This window comes from Oryza glaberrima, chromosome 3, assembly GCF_000147395.1.
Source record: "Oryza glaberrima chromosome 3, OglaRS2, whole genome shotgun sequence".
Classification (NCBI taxonomy): Eukaryota; Viridiplantae; Streptophyta; class Magnoliopsida; order Poales; family Poaceae; genus Oryza; species Oryza glaberrima.
Window position 1 is genome coordinate 27,541,696 of NC_068328.1, and position 17,647 is coordinate 27,559,342.

The 17,647-nt window shown below is 45.2% G+C and overlaps 3 protein-coding genes and 1 long non-coding RNA gene across 5 annotated transcripts; 2 read left to right on the forward strand and 2 right to left on the reverse strand.

Moving 5' to 3' along the window:
• Positions 1 to 253: 253 nt before the first annotated feature.
• On the forward strand, positions 254 to 2,225 carry LOC127766498 (F-box protein At1g55000). The gene is made up of 2 exons (XM_052291552.1): positions 254 to 795; positions 1,607 to 2,225. The coding sequence occupies exons 1-2, from the start codon at positions 502 to 504 to the stop codon at positions 1,979 to 1,981; spliced, it is 669 nt and encodes a 222-aa protein (XP_052147512.1). The 5' UTR covers positions 254 to 501; the 3' UTR covers positions 1,982 to 2,225.
• On the reverse strand, positions 2,109 to 8,423 carry LOC127766499 (uncharacterized). Of its 2 annotated transcripts, none has more exons than XR_008016241.1 (4): positions 8,260 to 8,423; positions 4,140 to 4,529; positions 3,554 to 4,043; positions 2,109 to 3,057 (listed from the first exon to the last, which is right to left on the reverse strand). It is a non-coding gene; the product is annotated as an uncharacterized LOC127766499 (long non-coding RNA). The 2 variants fall into 2 exon arrangements; XR_008016242.1 differs by lacking the exon at positions 8,260 to 8,423 and adding an exon at positions 4,901 to 5,329.
• Positions 3,800 to 7,706, forward strand: LOC127766496 (linoleate 9S-lipoxygenase 1). Its single transcript, XM_052291551.1, has 9 exons — positions 3,800 to 3,986; positions 4,165 to 4,457; positions 4,895 to 5,132; positions 5,234 to 5,569; positions 5,655 to 5,740; positions 5,837 to 5,944; positions 6,037 to 6,344; positions 6,424 to 6,687; positions 6,769 to 7,706. The coding sequence occupies exons 1-9, from the start codon at positions 3,800 to 3,802 to the stop codon at positions 7,538 to 7,540; spliced, it is 2,592 nt and encodes an 863-aa protein (XP_052147511.1). The 3' UTR covers positions 7,541 to 7,706.
• A 338-nt stretch (positions 8,424 to 8,761) lies between the features above and the next one.
• On the reverse strand, positions 8,762 to 15,849 carry LOC127766386 (uncharacterized). Its single transcript, XM_052291439.1, has 3 exons — positions 15,781 to 15,849; positions 15,066 to 15,195; positions 8,762 to 9,266 (listed from the first exon to the last, which is right to left on the reverse strand). Exons 1-3 carry the CDS (start codon positions 15,847 to 15,849, stop codon positions 8,959 to 8,961), a joined length of 507 nt encoding a protein of 168 aa, XP_052147399.1. The 3' UTR covers positions 8,762 to 8,958.
• Positions 15,850 to 17,647: the final 1,798 nt, after the last annotated feature.

Here is a 17,647-nt window from a genome sequence, read left to right on the forward strand (position 1 = left end):
ATTAAACTTCTCGAACAAATTATTTATAAGTAGACTACTGTTATTATAAGATTAGCTATTAGGTGGTGTTTGGTTAGAGGGATTAAAGTGGGGCTAAACTTTAGTCCCTCTCACAGAAACATGTGAGAGGGACTTAAATTTAGTCCTAGTTTCCTAGTCCCGCGTTAGCTATTCCGTTAAAATACTACTACCATCGTATTTATGTTTTTTGTTTTTCAGATAAAAATTGGATCGTTAAGCAAACGCGGCGGCTGCAGCGCCGTGCACGCACACCACTCGTCAACACCACACCACATATCATCCCAGACTCCGCCACGGCCGCGCCACCGCACGCGAGCCGCCTCACCTCGCGATCTCCCTCCTCTCCTCCGATCCTCCACCGGCCGCGGTAGCGGCGGAGCTGGCGCCGCGCACGATCGCCCCCAGCCACAGCCATCCTCCTCTCGCCCGAGGTGAGCTCCGATCCGTCTTTGCCTTTGCCCCGATCGTACCCCGGCTGCGATGGAGGGGGGGAGCAACGACTTCCCGGGGGACCTCCTGCGCGCGGTCCTGCAGAGGCTGCCGCCGCCCGACCTCGCGAGGGCGGCGTGCGTCTGCCGGCTGTGGCGCGGGGTCGCCTCCGACCGCGCCGTGCTGGAGGCCGCCTTCGCGTCGCCCTGGGGGGTGCGCCGCGTCGTCGGCGAGCCGGAGACGAGGGCCTTCTGGCGCGCCGCGTCCCTCGCCCGGTTCGCGCTCTCGCACACCGTCCGCCGCGGGGACACCGTCCCCGGCATCGCGCTCAAGTACTCCATCCAGGTACTAACCATCGGCCCGTCTGATGCTCGATTATGGCTCTATCGCTAGCTCTATGCATATTTGCGCCTAGTTATCCTTCTTGTTATACGCAAAAGAGTATGATTCTCATATAGATTTGCCCCTAATTACCCCGTGGAAGATCCAAGCAGCACTTAATTTTGACAAGCGATAGTTTTAAACAACAGTAACATGTCTTTTTATCCAAAGATGGAGACACTGGAGCTTAGAATATTCTGAGTGGTTGCTGAGAAGGGAGGTCATCTGGAATGAAATGAACAAAGGTTACTAGTCACTGAGACGCTGATAATGTGTAGCCATAAGAACAAGCACGACAATTCAATACATTTTTTAAGGTTTAAATAATCTAGGACCTGGCGTTTGACACCTTTGGCCATTCTCAGTATTGTGGAGCTCACCACTAATTTTTGACTGTGCAAAAGTTGGACGATTCCTGCTATGTGCTAAACTGTTAATGATAGTTGCAAATTCATGAGATTCACTCTTGTTCAAAGAAGATTATTTAGGGATTGCTGCACAATGCCTATGCACCTTCAGCTGCTAGATTCTATCTGTTGCCGTGTAGAGTTGATTATAGATATAGCCATTTGTGTGGTATGAATTTTGCTGGAATACTCTCTTTAATAGTTGATGCAGCTGAACTTTGAAAACCATACATAACTTTACTTTGTACATTTGTGAATTCTGTTTATCTATACCATTCTGCACACTTGTCTCCTTTGTTCCACAAAGATGCACTTTGCTTGTGTGAACAACGTTCTTCACTCTTTGGTGCTCTATGAATTGCAAGCAGGTGACCGATATAAAACGTTTCAACAACATGATGAGCGACCATGGGATCTACTCGAGGGAGAGGCTTCTGATACCGATCAGCAATCCTGAAATTCTTCAGGGTAGCACATGCTACATTGAGATGGATTATAACGCTAGAAGAGAGGTTGCAGTCTTTTATCCCCAGGGACGCCCTAGTGGAAAAGCAGAATCCTCGACAAACACTGCTGCTGCAGAACGACGAAGCAGAAGGATTTTGGAGTCAGTCAAGCGAAGCTTGCATACCGATGACGGAACCGCTGCGTACTACTTATCTGTCACAGACGGTGATCCAAGGGCAGCCATGATGGAGTACTCTGAGGACCTAAGGTGGGAGCGGCAACAAACAGGCCACTAGATGTAATCATGTAAGGTCAATGGGAAGATAAGGGCATGGCATAATGATGCAGGTTATTGGAAGATCACTACTACCTGTTTGGCCGCTTGAACAATATATATGTGGTTTACCCTGTGTACATGTAATAATGTGAATTTGTGAACATATGTAATGTATCATCTTTTTTTTTTTTCTCGGTGTGATGAACTTGATGAAATCCATAGCAATTGCTTTCTTTACATATATAAGTATGACGAATTACTCATGTTATGATCATGGCATTTTCGGCTGGTGTCCATCTTTATCGTGAAATTGTCCATTGAGCTTTTGTTAAACTTTTCTTGTCTATGTCCTGAAATATGGGTTTCGCCAATATGTACCGTGGGGCTTGAGAACTCTCTGCGACTTCTATGTTCGAATAGTATTTTTCATGCTAATGAAAAAGGCACGTGTTACATTTGCTTCAAAGCGTTACATGGCCGTTCTACTTAATCTTATTATGTGTTGCCATGTTAGTGGTCAAATCTGGAGAAGTCCTATTAATGATTGGAAGGTTCGATTTTAGTTCATATTTTTACAACGAATCTTTCATGATAGGTGTACTTCCTTGGAAGAAATATGCTGCATGCGCACAGAATCAAAGAGTTGCTAAAATTGGAGGTAGAAAGAACATTAAACACGCTCTACTGAAGCCTATGGAAATCGGACGCATTTAAGCGCATTCAACTCAAGTACATGAAACCAAATACAGGAATCTAATTCAAATCAGCTCGATTTCCCATATAAACGGCAAAAATAATCCTGCCTGCAAACGTGTCCTAAAGATAGTCCCAATTTGCATATGCCCCTCATTTCATTTGCTCCTACCTGAATTTCTGGGACTGCAATTGGCAAGATCCAAGATGCCGGTCACATGATCCAAACTGGAGTAAAACATGGACACACCTTAGGCCCGTAGCTCAGGTCTTCGTCAATGACAATTCGAAGGCCTCTTGTTTAGTTGCTTGGCACGGGCATCAAATACGTTTCAAACTGCTAATAAGTTAATACAGTCTTCGTTCAGTGCTTATCCAGTATATTGTGCAGCTGAAGTGGACCTGTCAGCAAGTAAAGCCAAGAGGCCAATAGGGAATAATTAACACCTTACTGTAAATGACAGTTGATACTAATGTAATGCCATAACTTCTATAGGATCACTAAGGGTGAAACCTCATAATAAAAAGGATAATGTAGAAATATACTAGTACTAGGCAGGAGGCCAATGTGTATCACACCCATGAAAACTGTTCGAATATTTTTGGCAGCACACCTCAAGAGCCAAGAGTTGGTGAGGTTCACATACAGATGGTTCATTTCAATGCCAATATGAACCCAGCTCATACGACTCAAAAATGCCGAACCCTTGCCTGGTTCTATCAACAAGGGAATAAGTATTAATATTTTGACAAGGCTGTGAGACAAGGATGACCAGCTCGATCTCTTAGACTTCGAATTTACACCCTAAAAAATTTTCAAGCTAAAATGTGATACTCTTCAAAGTTTCAAAACAGGAGAAATATCTCTACAATTCTCGACTAAAAGAAAGCAACTTACAGTGTGTTGTCCAAGTGAATGGGCTAGTTGATGCCTTGGGGTTCGGTCTTCCACTTGACATAGTATCCACTTGCATAGTCGCATTAGTAGCCAATACTCATGGGCACACTGACATCGCGAACCTCCCTCTCCCCCTTCTATAAAAACTCAGCTGCATTGCTAAGTTCTTCCCCATCCATTGCAACGGCAACATACACACACCACCAACAACATAGCTTCTTTTGTCACTGACTACAGTATCACAGAATGCTGGGAGGGCTCAAGGACAAGCTGACAGGGAAAAATGGAAATAAGATCAAAGGCTTGGCTGTGCTGATGAGCCGAAAATTACTGGATCCAAGGGACTTCACTGCCTCGCTCCTCGACAACGTCCATGAGGTCTTTGGAAACAGCATCACCTGCCAGCTTGTCAGCGCCACTGTTGCCGACCAAAGTACTGATCTTTCTCCATTTCTTCCTCGCTTACTTTGCATGAGTTTGTACATGTTTTCTATGTAGAAAGAATCAAGGATCAGCACTCAGTACTCAGCACAGATTGAACGGAAACAAGGTGAAAACGACCAGTGACACAAATGAAGTGACTAACCTATTGTCTTATATGCTATGTGCAGACAATGAGGGCAGGGGGATAGTTGGATCAGAGGCGAATCTGGAGCAGGGGTTGACAAATTTACCATCGGTATCACAAGGGGAGTCCAAGCTCACAGTGAGGTTCAACTGGGAGATGGACAAGCATGGTGTGCCAGGGGCCATCATCATCAAGAACCACCACAGTACCAAGTTCTTCCTCAAGACCATCACCCTCCATGATGTCCCTGGCTGTGACACTATTGTGTTTGTTGCCAACTCCTGGATCTACCCTGTTGGAAAGTACCACTACAATCGTATCTTCTTTGCAAACAATGTAAGTCAGGAGTGATTAGCAAGTCTAAATACCACAACGCCTCCCTTTCTGTTCTTGGCAGATCTTCTTATCCTGTTTAAGGTTATCGTGAGTAATTTAACATCTTGTGCATAGTTTAAACGATAGTGAATGACTATATTATATTTAATTAATCATCGATCATATACTTAGTAAAAAGTTCTGCAATTAAGCTCCTAAACTACATGCAGAACATCCAAAGTGAAGTAGTAATAGGGAGCAACAGTTTCTGTGAAATCACGAACACCAAAATTAATGACTAGACACAAATGGAAAGTTTGTGGCAACTGCAAGAGTGCATCAGATGCATCTATTATGCCAATAATTAAGAGAATGAAGTCTGTGATGCAAAGTGAGGACTTCTCTAGTTCTGGAATCTGGATATTAATTCCTACAGTTTTATCTTCCATTGGATGCAGTCTTACCTTCCCAGCCAAATGCCAGAAGCACTGAGGCCATACCGTGAAGACGAGCTGAGGTACCTCAGAGGGGAGGACAGGCAAGGGCCGTATCAAGAGCATGACCGCATCTACCGGTACGATGTTTACAATGACCTCGGTGAACCAGACAGGGACAACCCACGCCCTGTCCTAGGTGGCTCGCAGAAGCACCCCTACCCGCGTCGTGGCCGTACTGGCCGAATTCCGACCAAAAAAGGTACAGTGTTCCTCTTGGTTCTGTGCATCTAGAGAGCACTTCTTGACAGACAAGTTCATAAACTAGTAAGATCTAATTTGCGTGAATATCCATGGCTGCAGACCCAAACTCGGAGAGCAGATTATCACTGCTGGAACAAATTTACGTGCCAAGCGATGAGCGCTTCGCGCACCTCAAGATGTCAGACTTTGCTGGGTACTCGATCAAGGCAATTGTTCAGGGCATCTTGCCTGCCATTCGCACATATGTTGATCTCACACCTGGTGAATTTGACTCGTTCGAGGACATCTTGAAGCTCTACAGGGGAGGCCTGAAGCTTCCCAGCATCCCAGCACTAGAGGAGCTGCGCAAGAGCTTCCCTGTCCAACTTATCAAGGACCTGCTTCCGGTTGGAGGCAGCTACCTGCTCAAGTTCCCCAAACCTGATATCATCAAAGGTACCATGATTTAGCCATTGTGTCAATTGCCATAGTCGATGAGCAGTGGACAATTAGCGAACTGTTGTACTATGCATTGTTGCAGAGAATGAGGTTGCTTGGAGGACAGATGAGGAATTTGCACGAGAGATTCTTGCTGGTCTGAATCCCATGGTCATCAGGCGTCTCACGGTGAACTATCCAACATTACATAGTCTTTGATGTTTTGTGCTCCTAGCAAGCATGAACAAAACAAGCTGATGCTAATGTATAATTCTCTGTTCATAGGAATTCCCACCAAAAAGTACTCTTGATCCTAGCAAGTACGGTGACCAGACTAGCACAATCACCCCAGCTCACATTGAGAAGAACCTCGAAGGCCTCAGCGTGCAACAGGTTAGGCAGTGATCCATTTCATTTACAGTGCAATCGATAGTCATTTGACAAACTGCCAAAGTTGATTTGTTGTCAATTATGGCTCTGCACAGGCACTGGATAGCAACAGGCTCTACATTCTGGATCATCATGATCATTTCATGCCATTCCTCATTGACATTAACAGCCTTGATGGTATCTTCACCTATGCCACAAGGACCCTGTTGTTCTTACGTGATGATGATACCCTGAAGCCACTAGCAATTGAACTGAGCTTGCCACACATCGAGGGCAACCTAACAACTGCAAAGAGCAAGGTCCATACACCTGCATCAAGTGGCATTGAGTCTTGGGTGTGGCAGCTGGCCAAGGCTTATGTTGCTGTTAATGACTCCGGTTGGCACCAGCTTATCAGCCACTGGTACGTACTGGCAGTGGCAAACTGTAGTTCTTTCCTGAAAGCAGTAAGCTAACCTCATCATTGATGTAAACTCTTGTAGGCTCAACACACATGCTGTGATGGAGCCCTTCGTGATCGCTACAAACCGCCAGCTCAGTGTGACACACCCTGTGTACAAGCTCCTCCAGCCACACTATCGCGACACGATGACAATCAATGCATTGGCACGCCAGACACTCATCAACGGCGGTGGCATTTTCGAACAAACTGTCTTTCCTGGCAAACATGCTCTGGCAATGTCTTCAGCAGTTTACAAGAACTGGAACTTCACGGAACAGGGCCTTCCGGATGATCTAATAAAGAGGTAATTAAACACCGAGAGCCACATCACAACAAGAACCAACAATAACATAACTTTGAATAACATCCTAATTTTGTAATGCAGAGGCATTGCCATCAAGGACCCATCAAGCCCATCCAAGGTGAAGCTACTGATCAAGGACTACCCTTATGCAACAGATGGCCTGGCGATCTGGCAAGCAATCGAGCAGTGGGTCACTGAGTACTGTGCCATCTACTACCCAAACGATGGTGTCCTCCAGGGAGATGTGGAGCTGCAAGCATGGTGGAAGGAGGTGCGGGAAGTCGGGCATGGTGATCTCAAGGACGCGGACTGGTGGCCCAAGATGCAGAGCTTGCCTGAGCTCACCAAGGCCTGCACCACAATCATCTGGATTGCATCAGCACTACACGCAGCCGTCAATTTCGGGCAGTACCCATACGCGGGCTATCTTCCAAACCGTCCGACCATAAGCCGGCGGCCGATGCCCGAGCCGGGTTCCAAGGAGTACACAGAGCTGGACGAGAACCCAGAGAAGTTCTTCATCCGCACCATCACCAGCCAATTCCAAACCATTCTCGGTGTCTCGCTCATTGAGATTCTATCAAAGCACTCAACGGATGAGATCTATCTTGGGCAGCGTGACACGCCAGAGTGGACATCAGACCCCAAGGCACTGGAAGCATTCAAGAGGTTCAGCAGGCAGCTGGTGGAGATTGAGAGCAAAGTGTTGAACATGAACAAGGACCCCCTGCTCAAGAACCGGGTCGGTCCAGCCAATTTCCCCTACACACTGATGTTCCCCAACACGTCAGACAATAAGGGGGCAGCTGAGGGGATCACTGCCAGGGGCATCCCCAATAGCATCTCAATATGAGACTGCTGCACGCGTCACACGTTGCTGAGTTGGTGTAGGTTTGTGGCTGTTATCTTAGGCCCTAGGGCACAAGCAATGAAGCTGCATAGTACTATTTGCTACAAATTATGCAAGAATAAAGTTTTAGTGCTAATAATAAAGTTACTGTTGTAGTGTTTGTCCCATTTTTAAGCAGCTTCACATAGCAAGCTCAAATGAAGAGGCAATGCTGCAATATGGATGATTAATTATGCAGCTTTACTCCTATGATGTTAGGGAGGCAGCTTCTGTGGTCAAATTTGCAGCAATAAAATTCTTCAAATTTCCTCAAATGTAATGATTATATCTCATTCAGTCACAGATCGATTCTTACTTGTAAATCTAGCATAACCAGTAGCGGAATCAGAAATTAACCACAAGGCAGGAAAACAAGGGCTACGAAGTGATTTGATTGCCAATTTGCCATACAGCTATATATCGCGCGCGCCTAATTAGTTCCATGGCAACCCGCATCGACATTTTGCTCTTTTGCTCACATAGGTTGTAGCATTCAGCAAAACACCACCTTCGACACATGTCAGAAGCTCTTACTAGACAACAACACGGTCACTATCCATCGCATTGCGCACAAATCCATCTAGTCTACGTGCAAGCAGAGAGAGCATCTAACTACGTGGACATTGCAAAATTTAAAGGGGATGAGAGGGGAGGGGAAGGGAAGGAGTGGGGAGATACTGAACCTGGGGAAGCAGAGAGGAGGGAGCCGCCGTCGTCTCGGTCCACGGCGGCGAGGGCACACCGGTGGTCGACACGCTCAAGCCCCCCACGAAACCGCCATATCGCCGCCGCCGGCCGGCGCCGCCGCGGGGTCATCGGAGCCGGAGGAACCGATTTGTCTCCCGATCGAACTGGGCTTTGTATTCTCTCGCTCCTTTGCTCCGCCGAATCCAGGAGATAAATGGGCCGAAACTAGGTAGTAACAGTTTAGACCTGGGCTTACGGCCCATAAGCCTGGACGTCCGGGCCTGGTTCTCTCTAACATGTGAACCTACCACTTACATGCAATGTGATTAGGCAATGTTCCATGATATACCACTCCGTGCAAAATAAACCTAATTCTAGCTACGAATCTGAACATAAATATGTAAATAAGTAAAACAGAACAGTACATAAGTGTAACGGTTAACAAGCGTGCACAACTTTCCATATCACTTCAGCACATAGCTAATAATTGCACAAATCTAGCTTGAACGGAACACTAACCAAGCAATTAGTGTGTGAGCATTTCCATTTGCAAATTAAACATGCATATTCGTACTGGCTGGCAGCACAGAGCCTCCCTTATTTGATCACACCCAGTAATCAACACTGTCGTCTACACAAGTCACAACACATATGGATGCACCCAGATTCGGACGAATTTAGCCGGTAGAAATTGATCAGTTGATGCAGACGGCGCGGCAGGCCTGGCCACAGTAGTTGAGGCACTTCGAGTAGTAGGCCTGGAGGCAGCTCTTGCAGCCGGCCTTGTTGGATGGGTCGCCGCAGGGGACGCTGCAGTCCGAGTTGCGGCCGTAGCCCTTGCACGACTTCTTGCACGCGTGGTCGCACTTCCGGCACCGGATCGGCTTCGTCGCCGTCGCCGGCGCCGCCGCCGCGGCCACCGCCTCCAGCGGCTCCACGGCGAAGGACAGGAGGAGCAGCGCCACCACGACGCAGGCGACCACCCTAGGAGAAGAGGCGCCGCCTGCCATTGTTCAGAACTTATAAGATAGAGAAGATTGCAAGTGACCGAGGAGTTTATATTAGCTGCTTGATCGATCGGCTGCCTATTTATAGGCAGTACGCGAGTACAGGCGACCACCGGGTACCGAGATGTGCTGTGCATGATCAGCATGCGTGCATGTGGGGGTAGCGTGCGTATGCTCCGATCGTGGTAAAATGTTGACTAATTAAGGAGTTTACAATGGCAAGTCGATGCTCAATATATTGCAAGTCAGAGCATCTAGACCTGGTTTAATCAGATTCGTACATGATGATTGTTTGACCATCCTAGCTAACATACGACTACAGATAAGCATATATCGGTTTAAGTAAACACAAACATAAGAAGCTGTATTGGTTTGGTCAGATGCGGGATGATGAGTTGATGACGAAGACACGCCCATTCGAACTTACGGAGAAAACAGGGGGCTCGGAGAATTATACTCCGAACCACCGGCCGCCTGCAATCAGGCAAACTAACGGCCCATCTATAGTAATGTTTTAAATAGCGGGCTAAGCCATTTAGCGATTAGCTTCTCAAACAGCTATAGCGACAGCTATAACGGACTAAATGGAACTATAGCGGCTAAATTGTACATGAGAGTAAATAGCTAACCCTTCTCAAACAGTTATAGCGGGAGATAGCGGCAGCTATAGCGGGATATTTAAAACCCTGGTCTATGGAGAGCGTCAGAGCGAGTGGATGAATAACCAATGCCAGGCTGTCCCTCCGTCTTTGTCAGTTGTCACGGCTTCATCGGAGCAGATGGCCGCTCGCCGCCGACGAACGCGAGGACGCGACGTTGCGTGCAGCCTCTCGTGCACGTACGGTTGGACTTGCGATGGGTTTCCTCTTTCGGATACGTCGATAACGTCGCCACGCCCAAACTGGGCCTGGAGCGGCATCGTCAGGACAATGATGAGCTATTCTCAACCTAAGTTCTACTGGATGAAAACGGTACGGCATTTCTCGACGGCTCATCTGACCTATGGCTCGCGGAAAGAATATGGTATGTTTGAGAAAATGACATACTGGTACCATTCGATTTCGAATTCAAATATGTAAGGATATATAGGTTAAAATACGAGAAGAGTTGCATGTTGGAAGCTTTAAACGATGGTTATTTAACTTTTTGCTAATTATAGATGGAGATTCATAAATACTCCCTCTGTCTCGTAAAGAGACAACTCCCAGCTTCCCAATGCATGATTAAAGAAGAGGATAAAGGACCAAAATACCCATCTAAAGGACCAAAATACCCATCATTAATAGCAAATTAGTATTGGTAGATAGGTAGGTAAGGGGTATTGAAGGAATACAATTTTTCGATTTACGAACCGATAATGGATGAGAAGGTAGAAGTTAATTTATTTTGGGACAAAGTTTGAATTCCAGAAGTTGATGTATTTTGGGACGGAGAGAGTAGACTTCAATAAATGTGTACTCCGTATCTTTGGTTGGGTATTTCTTTTGGTTCGGTGGGTTTTTCAATGTTTCATTAAACTACACTCTTTTTTTTTGCTAGATTGTAATAATTGGCTATAGCTCTTCTGAGTAAAGGCCAGGATGTTTGATTCCATTATCTAAAAATGTAAATCTATTATAAATTCACCTACGAATATAATATAAGATTGGTTAATCAATATTTTACGAACTCACATGTAATATTGTATAATTTTTTTCTTAATGTATCTCTTTTAATACTTTAATTGTCTCCCTATATATTATACAAATAGATATCTGTTCCCGAATTTAATTCTGAAAATATAATATAGGATAGGATATCGGATGAATGATATGTTATTCGTACCGGTTCCGAACTTGAAAGGAAAATATGGGTTAGGGCACTTAGCCTAGTGGGTTTTGAACTTGCGAAAGGGCATGTAGCCTGGTGGTTGCAGTGACATGAGTAGCACCACAAGGTCTTGAGTTCAAATCTCCATAGGAGTGAATTTTAGATTGGGTTGTTTGCGGGGCTAAGTTACCAATTTAAATAGCATCATATATCTGGTTGGATGTAGAGGTCAGGTAAAAAAAAACCTTTCTCTAAAAAGAAGTGTTAGGACATGGCATTGTCGAGATCCGACCAACGGCGAATCCAGGAACAAAAAATTGGAGGGGGGAGGGGCTCAATTACGCAGTTTCTTTGACATCCAGCCATCTAAGAACCTTTAGTTTATTATTCGTGGTGAAAAAATCGAAGGGGGTGCTCTGGGGATATCCATCGGTCTTGTAGGTGTAGGGGTGACTCGAGTCCCCCTGCACCCACGTTGGATCCGCCCCTGGATCCGACCGTTCCCGATCCAATTTCACCTTAGAAAGTGTCGCTGGATCTGCCTTGCTCGTGTCCGGATCTGTTCGTGCAAGGCTAAATTGTGGCGTGGGGTGTCTCCTCTGCATCCCTTGCCTGGATGACGTCGGCGAGCAAAGGCACAGGGGGGGGGGGGGGGGGGTCATGAGTTGCTGAATTTGGATCCATTGGATCCAGCCAATGGTTAAGACAAGGTGGCAAAGGAACCAATCAAAGATGGATGAAACATGAATGAGGGTTGTAGGAGTTCGGAATGCATATCGAGATTGGCTCATTCCATTTTTTGCGTGGTATGGCTCGTTAGGCAGCAGAAGATCGAAACTAGTCTTTTACTCCCTCCGTTTTATATTATAAGACTTTCTAGTATTTTCCACATTTATATATGTGTCTAGATTCATTAACATCTATATAAATATGGACAATGCTAAAAAGTCTTATAATACAAAACGGAGGAAGTAGCGTTTTAGCTTTGTTGTTTCTCAGTTATAAGAAGCTAATTAAAAAAATATTTGCTTCTGAGTTCATTGATTTTGTTTCTAACCAAATAGAAACAGTGTCAACAAAGCTACCTACGTGCAAGGCTGCTCTGCATAGACCCAAAGGATCAATGGCTTCTACAAATATACTCCTAATAAAGAGTCACAAATCGATCAGACACAACTTCTAAAAATATTCCCTCCATCCCAAAATATTTGACGCTGTTGACTTTTTTTTAAAAAATATTTGACCGCTTGTCTTATTCAAAAAATTTAAGTAATTATTAATTCTTTTTCTATCATTTAATTTATTGTTAAATATATTTTTATATATACATATAGTTTCACACATTTCACAAAAGTTTTTGAATAAGACGAACAGTCAAACATGTTTAAAAAAGTCAACGGCGTCAAATATTTATAGAAGGAGGGAGTATAAATATAACTACCGAGGACCAAGATAGCGATAATTAAATAACATAATGACACTCAAATGCAACAAAAGCAAGCGCGCGCCCGTCTCTCCAGTTGTGGCATCCAGCTGCTAATTAAACGCAGTTGGAACGGCAGTAGTCGCCGCAGCGGGGCAGGCACCTGTAGAAGTAGGCCTGCATGCAGCCCTGGCACGAGCCGCAGGCGTAGCTGCACGGCTCGCTGCCGGCGCCCTCGCAGGAGGAGTTGCACATCTGGTCGCACTGGCTGCAGGCCATCGGCGCCGCCTGCGGCCCGGCGGCCTGCGCCTCCGCCCGCTCCCCGGCGGAGGACTGCAGCAGGACCAGCACCACGATGCAAACGGCGACGGCGCCAGAGGCCATAGGAGAGGAGGCAACTGTGAGTTTGAGTTAGGGCTGTTCACTTGATGTCAAAAAAAACCTTACCAAATTTTGACATTGTCGAAATTTTGGCATAGTAAAATTTCGGTAAGTTACCAAAATTTTAGCAGGATTTCTTATATAGTTACCAAAATTTGGCAGCAAACTAAATTTAGCCACTTTTTTTTTTCAACTTTACCAAAATTTAGTAAGGTTGAAAATGGCATCAAAGTGAACATGCCCTTAATTAACAACTAGCTCTGATGAATTGATTGGCCGAGAGTTACTGTATCTCTCTATTTCTATTTATAGGCATATGGGATATGGCAAATGCAACATTGTTTCTAGTTATCAGTATGGATATATTTATACTCAACGCATGTGCACGTCATGCATCAGATAAGGCATGGTAAGTGTTGACTTCAAACGTGACCTTGCGCCATTTTATTTTCTTTATAAAGTCAGAGCTTCTGATTTAGTTAAATCGATATGCATGTGTTGATTGGCCGACTACCCAACTCTTTTGGAGCTAGATCCTAGAGGTTTGACTTAGGATTGACTATTGAGCAATATTACTAGCTAGTCGCTAATCCGTATATTACACGGTCTAAAAAATACTTTAGTAGCTTATCTAAAATAGAAACTCTACATATAAGAAAGACACCCAACCAAAACTTGAATCAGGTCGCCCCATCCCAATATAGCGGCAAACTCGTGACGACAATAAGGGCTTGTTTAGTTCTCTAAATTTTTTTCCTAAAAACATCACATCAAATTTTTAGACGCATGCATGGAGCATTAAATATAGATAAAATGAAAAACTAATTGCACGGTATGCATGGAAATCGCGAGACGAATCTTTTCAGCCTAAGAGCAGGTACAATAGCAAGCTATAAGCCAGCTGCAAATATATTTTAAGAAGATAAATAAGGAGAGAGAAGAGCAGTGGGCTACAGATTTGTAGCCAGCTGTATGTATGTATGCCAGGTGGGACCAGGTATTAATAGTGTAGTATGTAGCTATTGTATGAATGAGATATTAAATTGGCTATAGATAAATTAGAGCTAACAGTTGGCTATACTATTAAACTTGCTCTAATTAGTCCATGATTAGCCATAAGTGCTACAGTAACCCACATGTGCTAACGATGGATTAATTATGCTTAATAAATTCGTCTCGCGGTTTCCAGGCGAGTTATGAAATTAGTTTTTTCATTTGTGCCCGAAAACCTCTTCCGATATCCGGTCAAACGTTCGATGTGACACACAAAATATTTCTTTCCGCGAACTCAACAAGACCTAAGGCGCCGGCTCTAGGTACACTGGCCTACGCGCTAGGGTGAGGAGGGTGTACTCCTAGCTCAAGCTCTATGAGCAGGGACAAATGAATGTTGACTGCTATTAAACGGAATTCTCCATTCCGAACGGTATGATACGAGATGGATATTAGCTAGGCTTGCTACCACGTGAATACCGGTCTTGTTACTTATAGCATCCCCAGTAGATGATCTATATTTGATTCTCCAAATACCCGTATAAAGTATCATCCAAAAAAGATTTCTCACCCATATCCCATCATCCTATATTTTAGTAATATCTTCCAACTAACCTTACATTTGTATTTTAAGAGATATATTTTTTGAACTACTTAATTTTAACAGTGTTATTTATCGCGATAATATTTCGATTAAATTTTAACGGAAATCTTTTTAACTGATATATTTAAAATGTGGTGTATAAATAAAGTGTCAAGTGTCAATTATATTTTCTATACTGAAAAGAGCTCTTCTGTTCCAAACTTTCGTTTTATCTGCTCTTCTATGCTCTCAAAGAGCTCTTCTTTTCCAAACAGGGAGAGGCAGGCAAAGGGACGGGGGAGATGGTGAGGGGCGGCGGCGGCGGGCTGCTCAGGGGCGGCGCTGGGCGACGGCGGCAAGGGAGGCGCGGCGGCGGCTCACGGGCGCAGGGCGGCGGCGGCGGCTCGTGGGCGCAGGGCCACGGCGGCAAGCGAGGGGCAGCGGCGGTTGGCGGGCGCAGGGCGGTGACCACGCGCGGGGAGACGGCAACGGACGAAAGGCGCGCACGCCGGAGGAGGAAGGCGCATAGAGACGGCGCCCCAGATCTGGTAAGGCTCGCTCCACAAATCGCTGAAAAAAAGCAAAAAACAGGGACGGGGAACTCACCTACGCCGGTGGGGACAATGGCGATAGAGGGGAAGGCTCGCCAGAGGGGAGGTGGTTGCCGATGTCCGGATGGGGGCGGGATCTCGATCCGGAGGTGTTGGGGGTGAAATGGCGTGAGGAGAGAGAAACGCTATTTTTACCTCTTCTCTCTTACTATGGCACATCCGCTAATTTTAGCGTGTGGGTTAGCGCATCCGCTGGAGGGCGTTTTTTCGCCTCTACACGCCAAAACCGGGATGGAGGATCGGTTACAATATCTGCTGGGGATGCTCTCACAGGTACCAAGGGTGGTACCTCGCTATCATGCTTAGTACCATAAGTACCAAACCTAGTACATGTAGATCTTTTATTTTTAAAGAGTACATGTATATGTAGATCATGGGTCTTGAATCTTGATCATGGTGGTAACGGTAACAATACTATAATTTCATATGGAACATCACAGTGATAAAAAAGTGGCATATCTCCTTAAAAAATCACCCACAACATATAATGCAAAATCACCCTATTTCTCTATTGGTCCAGATCTGAAATCAAATAAAATGGAAAAAGGGTTGAGCGGATTTTACCTGCTCGTTGCCTTAGCAGCCGCCGGCCGTGCGTCTCCTAGCTGCCGCGCGCGCGTCACCGGCTGTGGGCCGCCCGCCCGTGCACGCGCCGGCCGTCCGCCCACTCGCCGGCCGACCGCGCGCCGCCGGAAGCCAAACTTGTTCACCTGCTGCTCCAAGGTGAGGTGTGGGTTACGGGATGGAGAGGTGAGGTGGTTTAGGGTAGTTAGTGGCATTTTTACATAAATATGATAAAAAAATTAAGTGAGAATCCACTCACTACCATTGAGCTAATCACACTTCTACAATTTACCACTGACTTTGTTAAGTTCAATTATATACTATCATGTTTCCTTTAACTTCTACTGCGTGCCATCGCCGTCCATGAGCCATTAGTTTGCATCTGTTTGCTGTATTGAATTTTCTGTTAATGACTAAAATACCCTTTGACTAATATATCCATCCAAGAAAACTTGTTGACTGAAAACCTGAAAACCCTAGCACACCGTCCACCCCCAAATTGATCTTTCCCAGTCTCCCAGCGAGACGGCGCCGACTCCCCATCGATGTGCCGGTCGCCGGACTCCCCTTGACGCGTCGGCGGCCCGCTGACTCCCGGTCGACGCGCAATTGGCCCACCGACTGCCCGTCAACGCGCCGCCGGTCGGTCGACTTCTCGTCTACACGCCGCCGGTCGCCAGACTCCCCATTGACGCGGCGCCGGCCGGCCGGTCTCCCCATCGACGCGCCGCCGGTCGCCGGTCTCCCCAATGACGACCTGGCGCCGCCGTCGCTACCGTCCGCCCAAGTGACGATGCCAGCAGCGTGGCTGCAACCGGTGACCGACTACACCTTCGCTACCGGCGTCCTGGCGCTTCTATCCCCTCTGCCGCAACCACCTGTCCCAGCGTCACCGCGACCAGCCGCCGACCTCACTTCCACCGTTGATGACATATTTCCCTGGACAAAAAAAAATACCATGTACAATGAGTTAGGGGCAAATAGGTCTTTTTAGAGCGGTAACAGATGTTAACTGGACTGTGATGGCACACAGTAGATGTTAAAGAAAACTCGATGGTATATAATTGAACTTGATAAAGTCAGTGGTACATTGTAAAAGTGCGATAAACTCAGTGGCACTGAGTGGATTCTCTTAAAATTAAAGGCTAGTGGGTCCTTTGTGGTAGAGTGGAGTTGTGGAGCAGCAATAACCCAGCTCTACCCCCTAGTATATTTTTTAGGAATAACTCTGCTAACTACACTCCCAGAAACAGAGGATCTGAATTGTTTGGCATAACTCCGATTCTAATTAAGTTGAAGTTGGAAGCTAGAGCTGTGTCAAATAGAACCAAACTTGGCCTTGAACACCTTCTTAGTACTTTAAATACGAATCTAACAACATAAATATCACAAAATCATATGCTTTTGTCAAAGGGTCATATCCTAACGAAACAAAATAAGTTTTATATTTTTTATGGAGGGAGTGACAAAGTTTAACCAAAACCAGAGGTTCCTTGGTACTAGTATGATACTCCCTCCGTTTCAAAATGTTTGACACTGTTGACTTTTTAGTACGTGTTTGACCATTCGTTTTATTCAAAAAAATTTAAGTAATTATTTATTCTTTTTATATCATTTGATTCATTGTTAAATATACTTTCATGTACACATATAGTTTTACATATTCCATAAATTTTTTTAATAAGACGAATGATCAAACATGTGCTAAAAAGTCAATGGTGTCAAACATTTTGAAACGGAGGGAGTAATACAGTAGTCCACCTATCAAACAGATTAATCCGTAAAATTCTCGAGATATAAATTTATCGTTGAAAAATCATAGGGTTAGATTTGTCTTAAAACAGTTTTAAATATTTGTTGATAGGTTTTAGAAGTACTCCCTCCGGTTCTATAATAATTATTTGGACAAGGTTAAGGTCAAACTTTTATAACTTTGACCATTAATAAAGTTTAAAGAAACTAGAATAACATATATAGATTTGTGTTTCAAAACACTATAATAAAAATAAACAT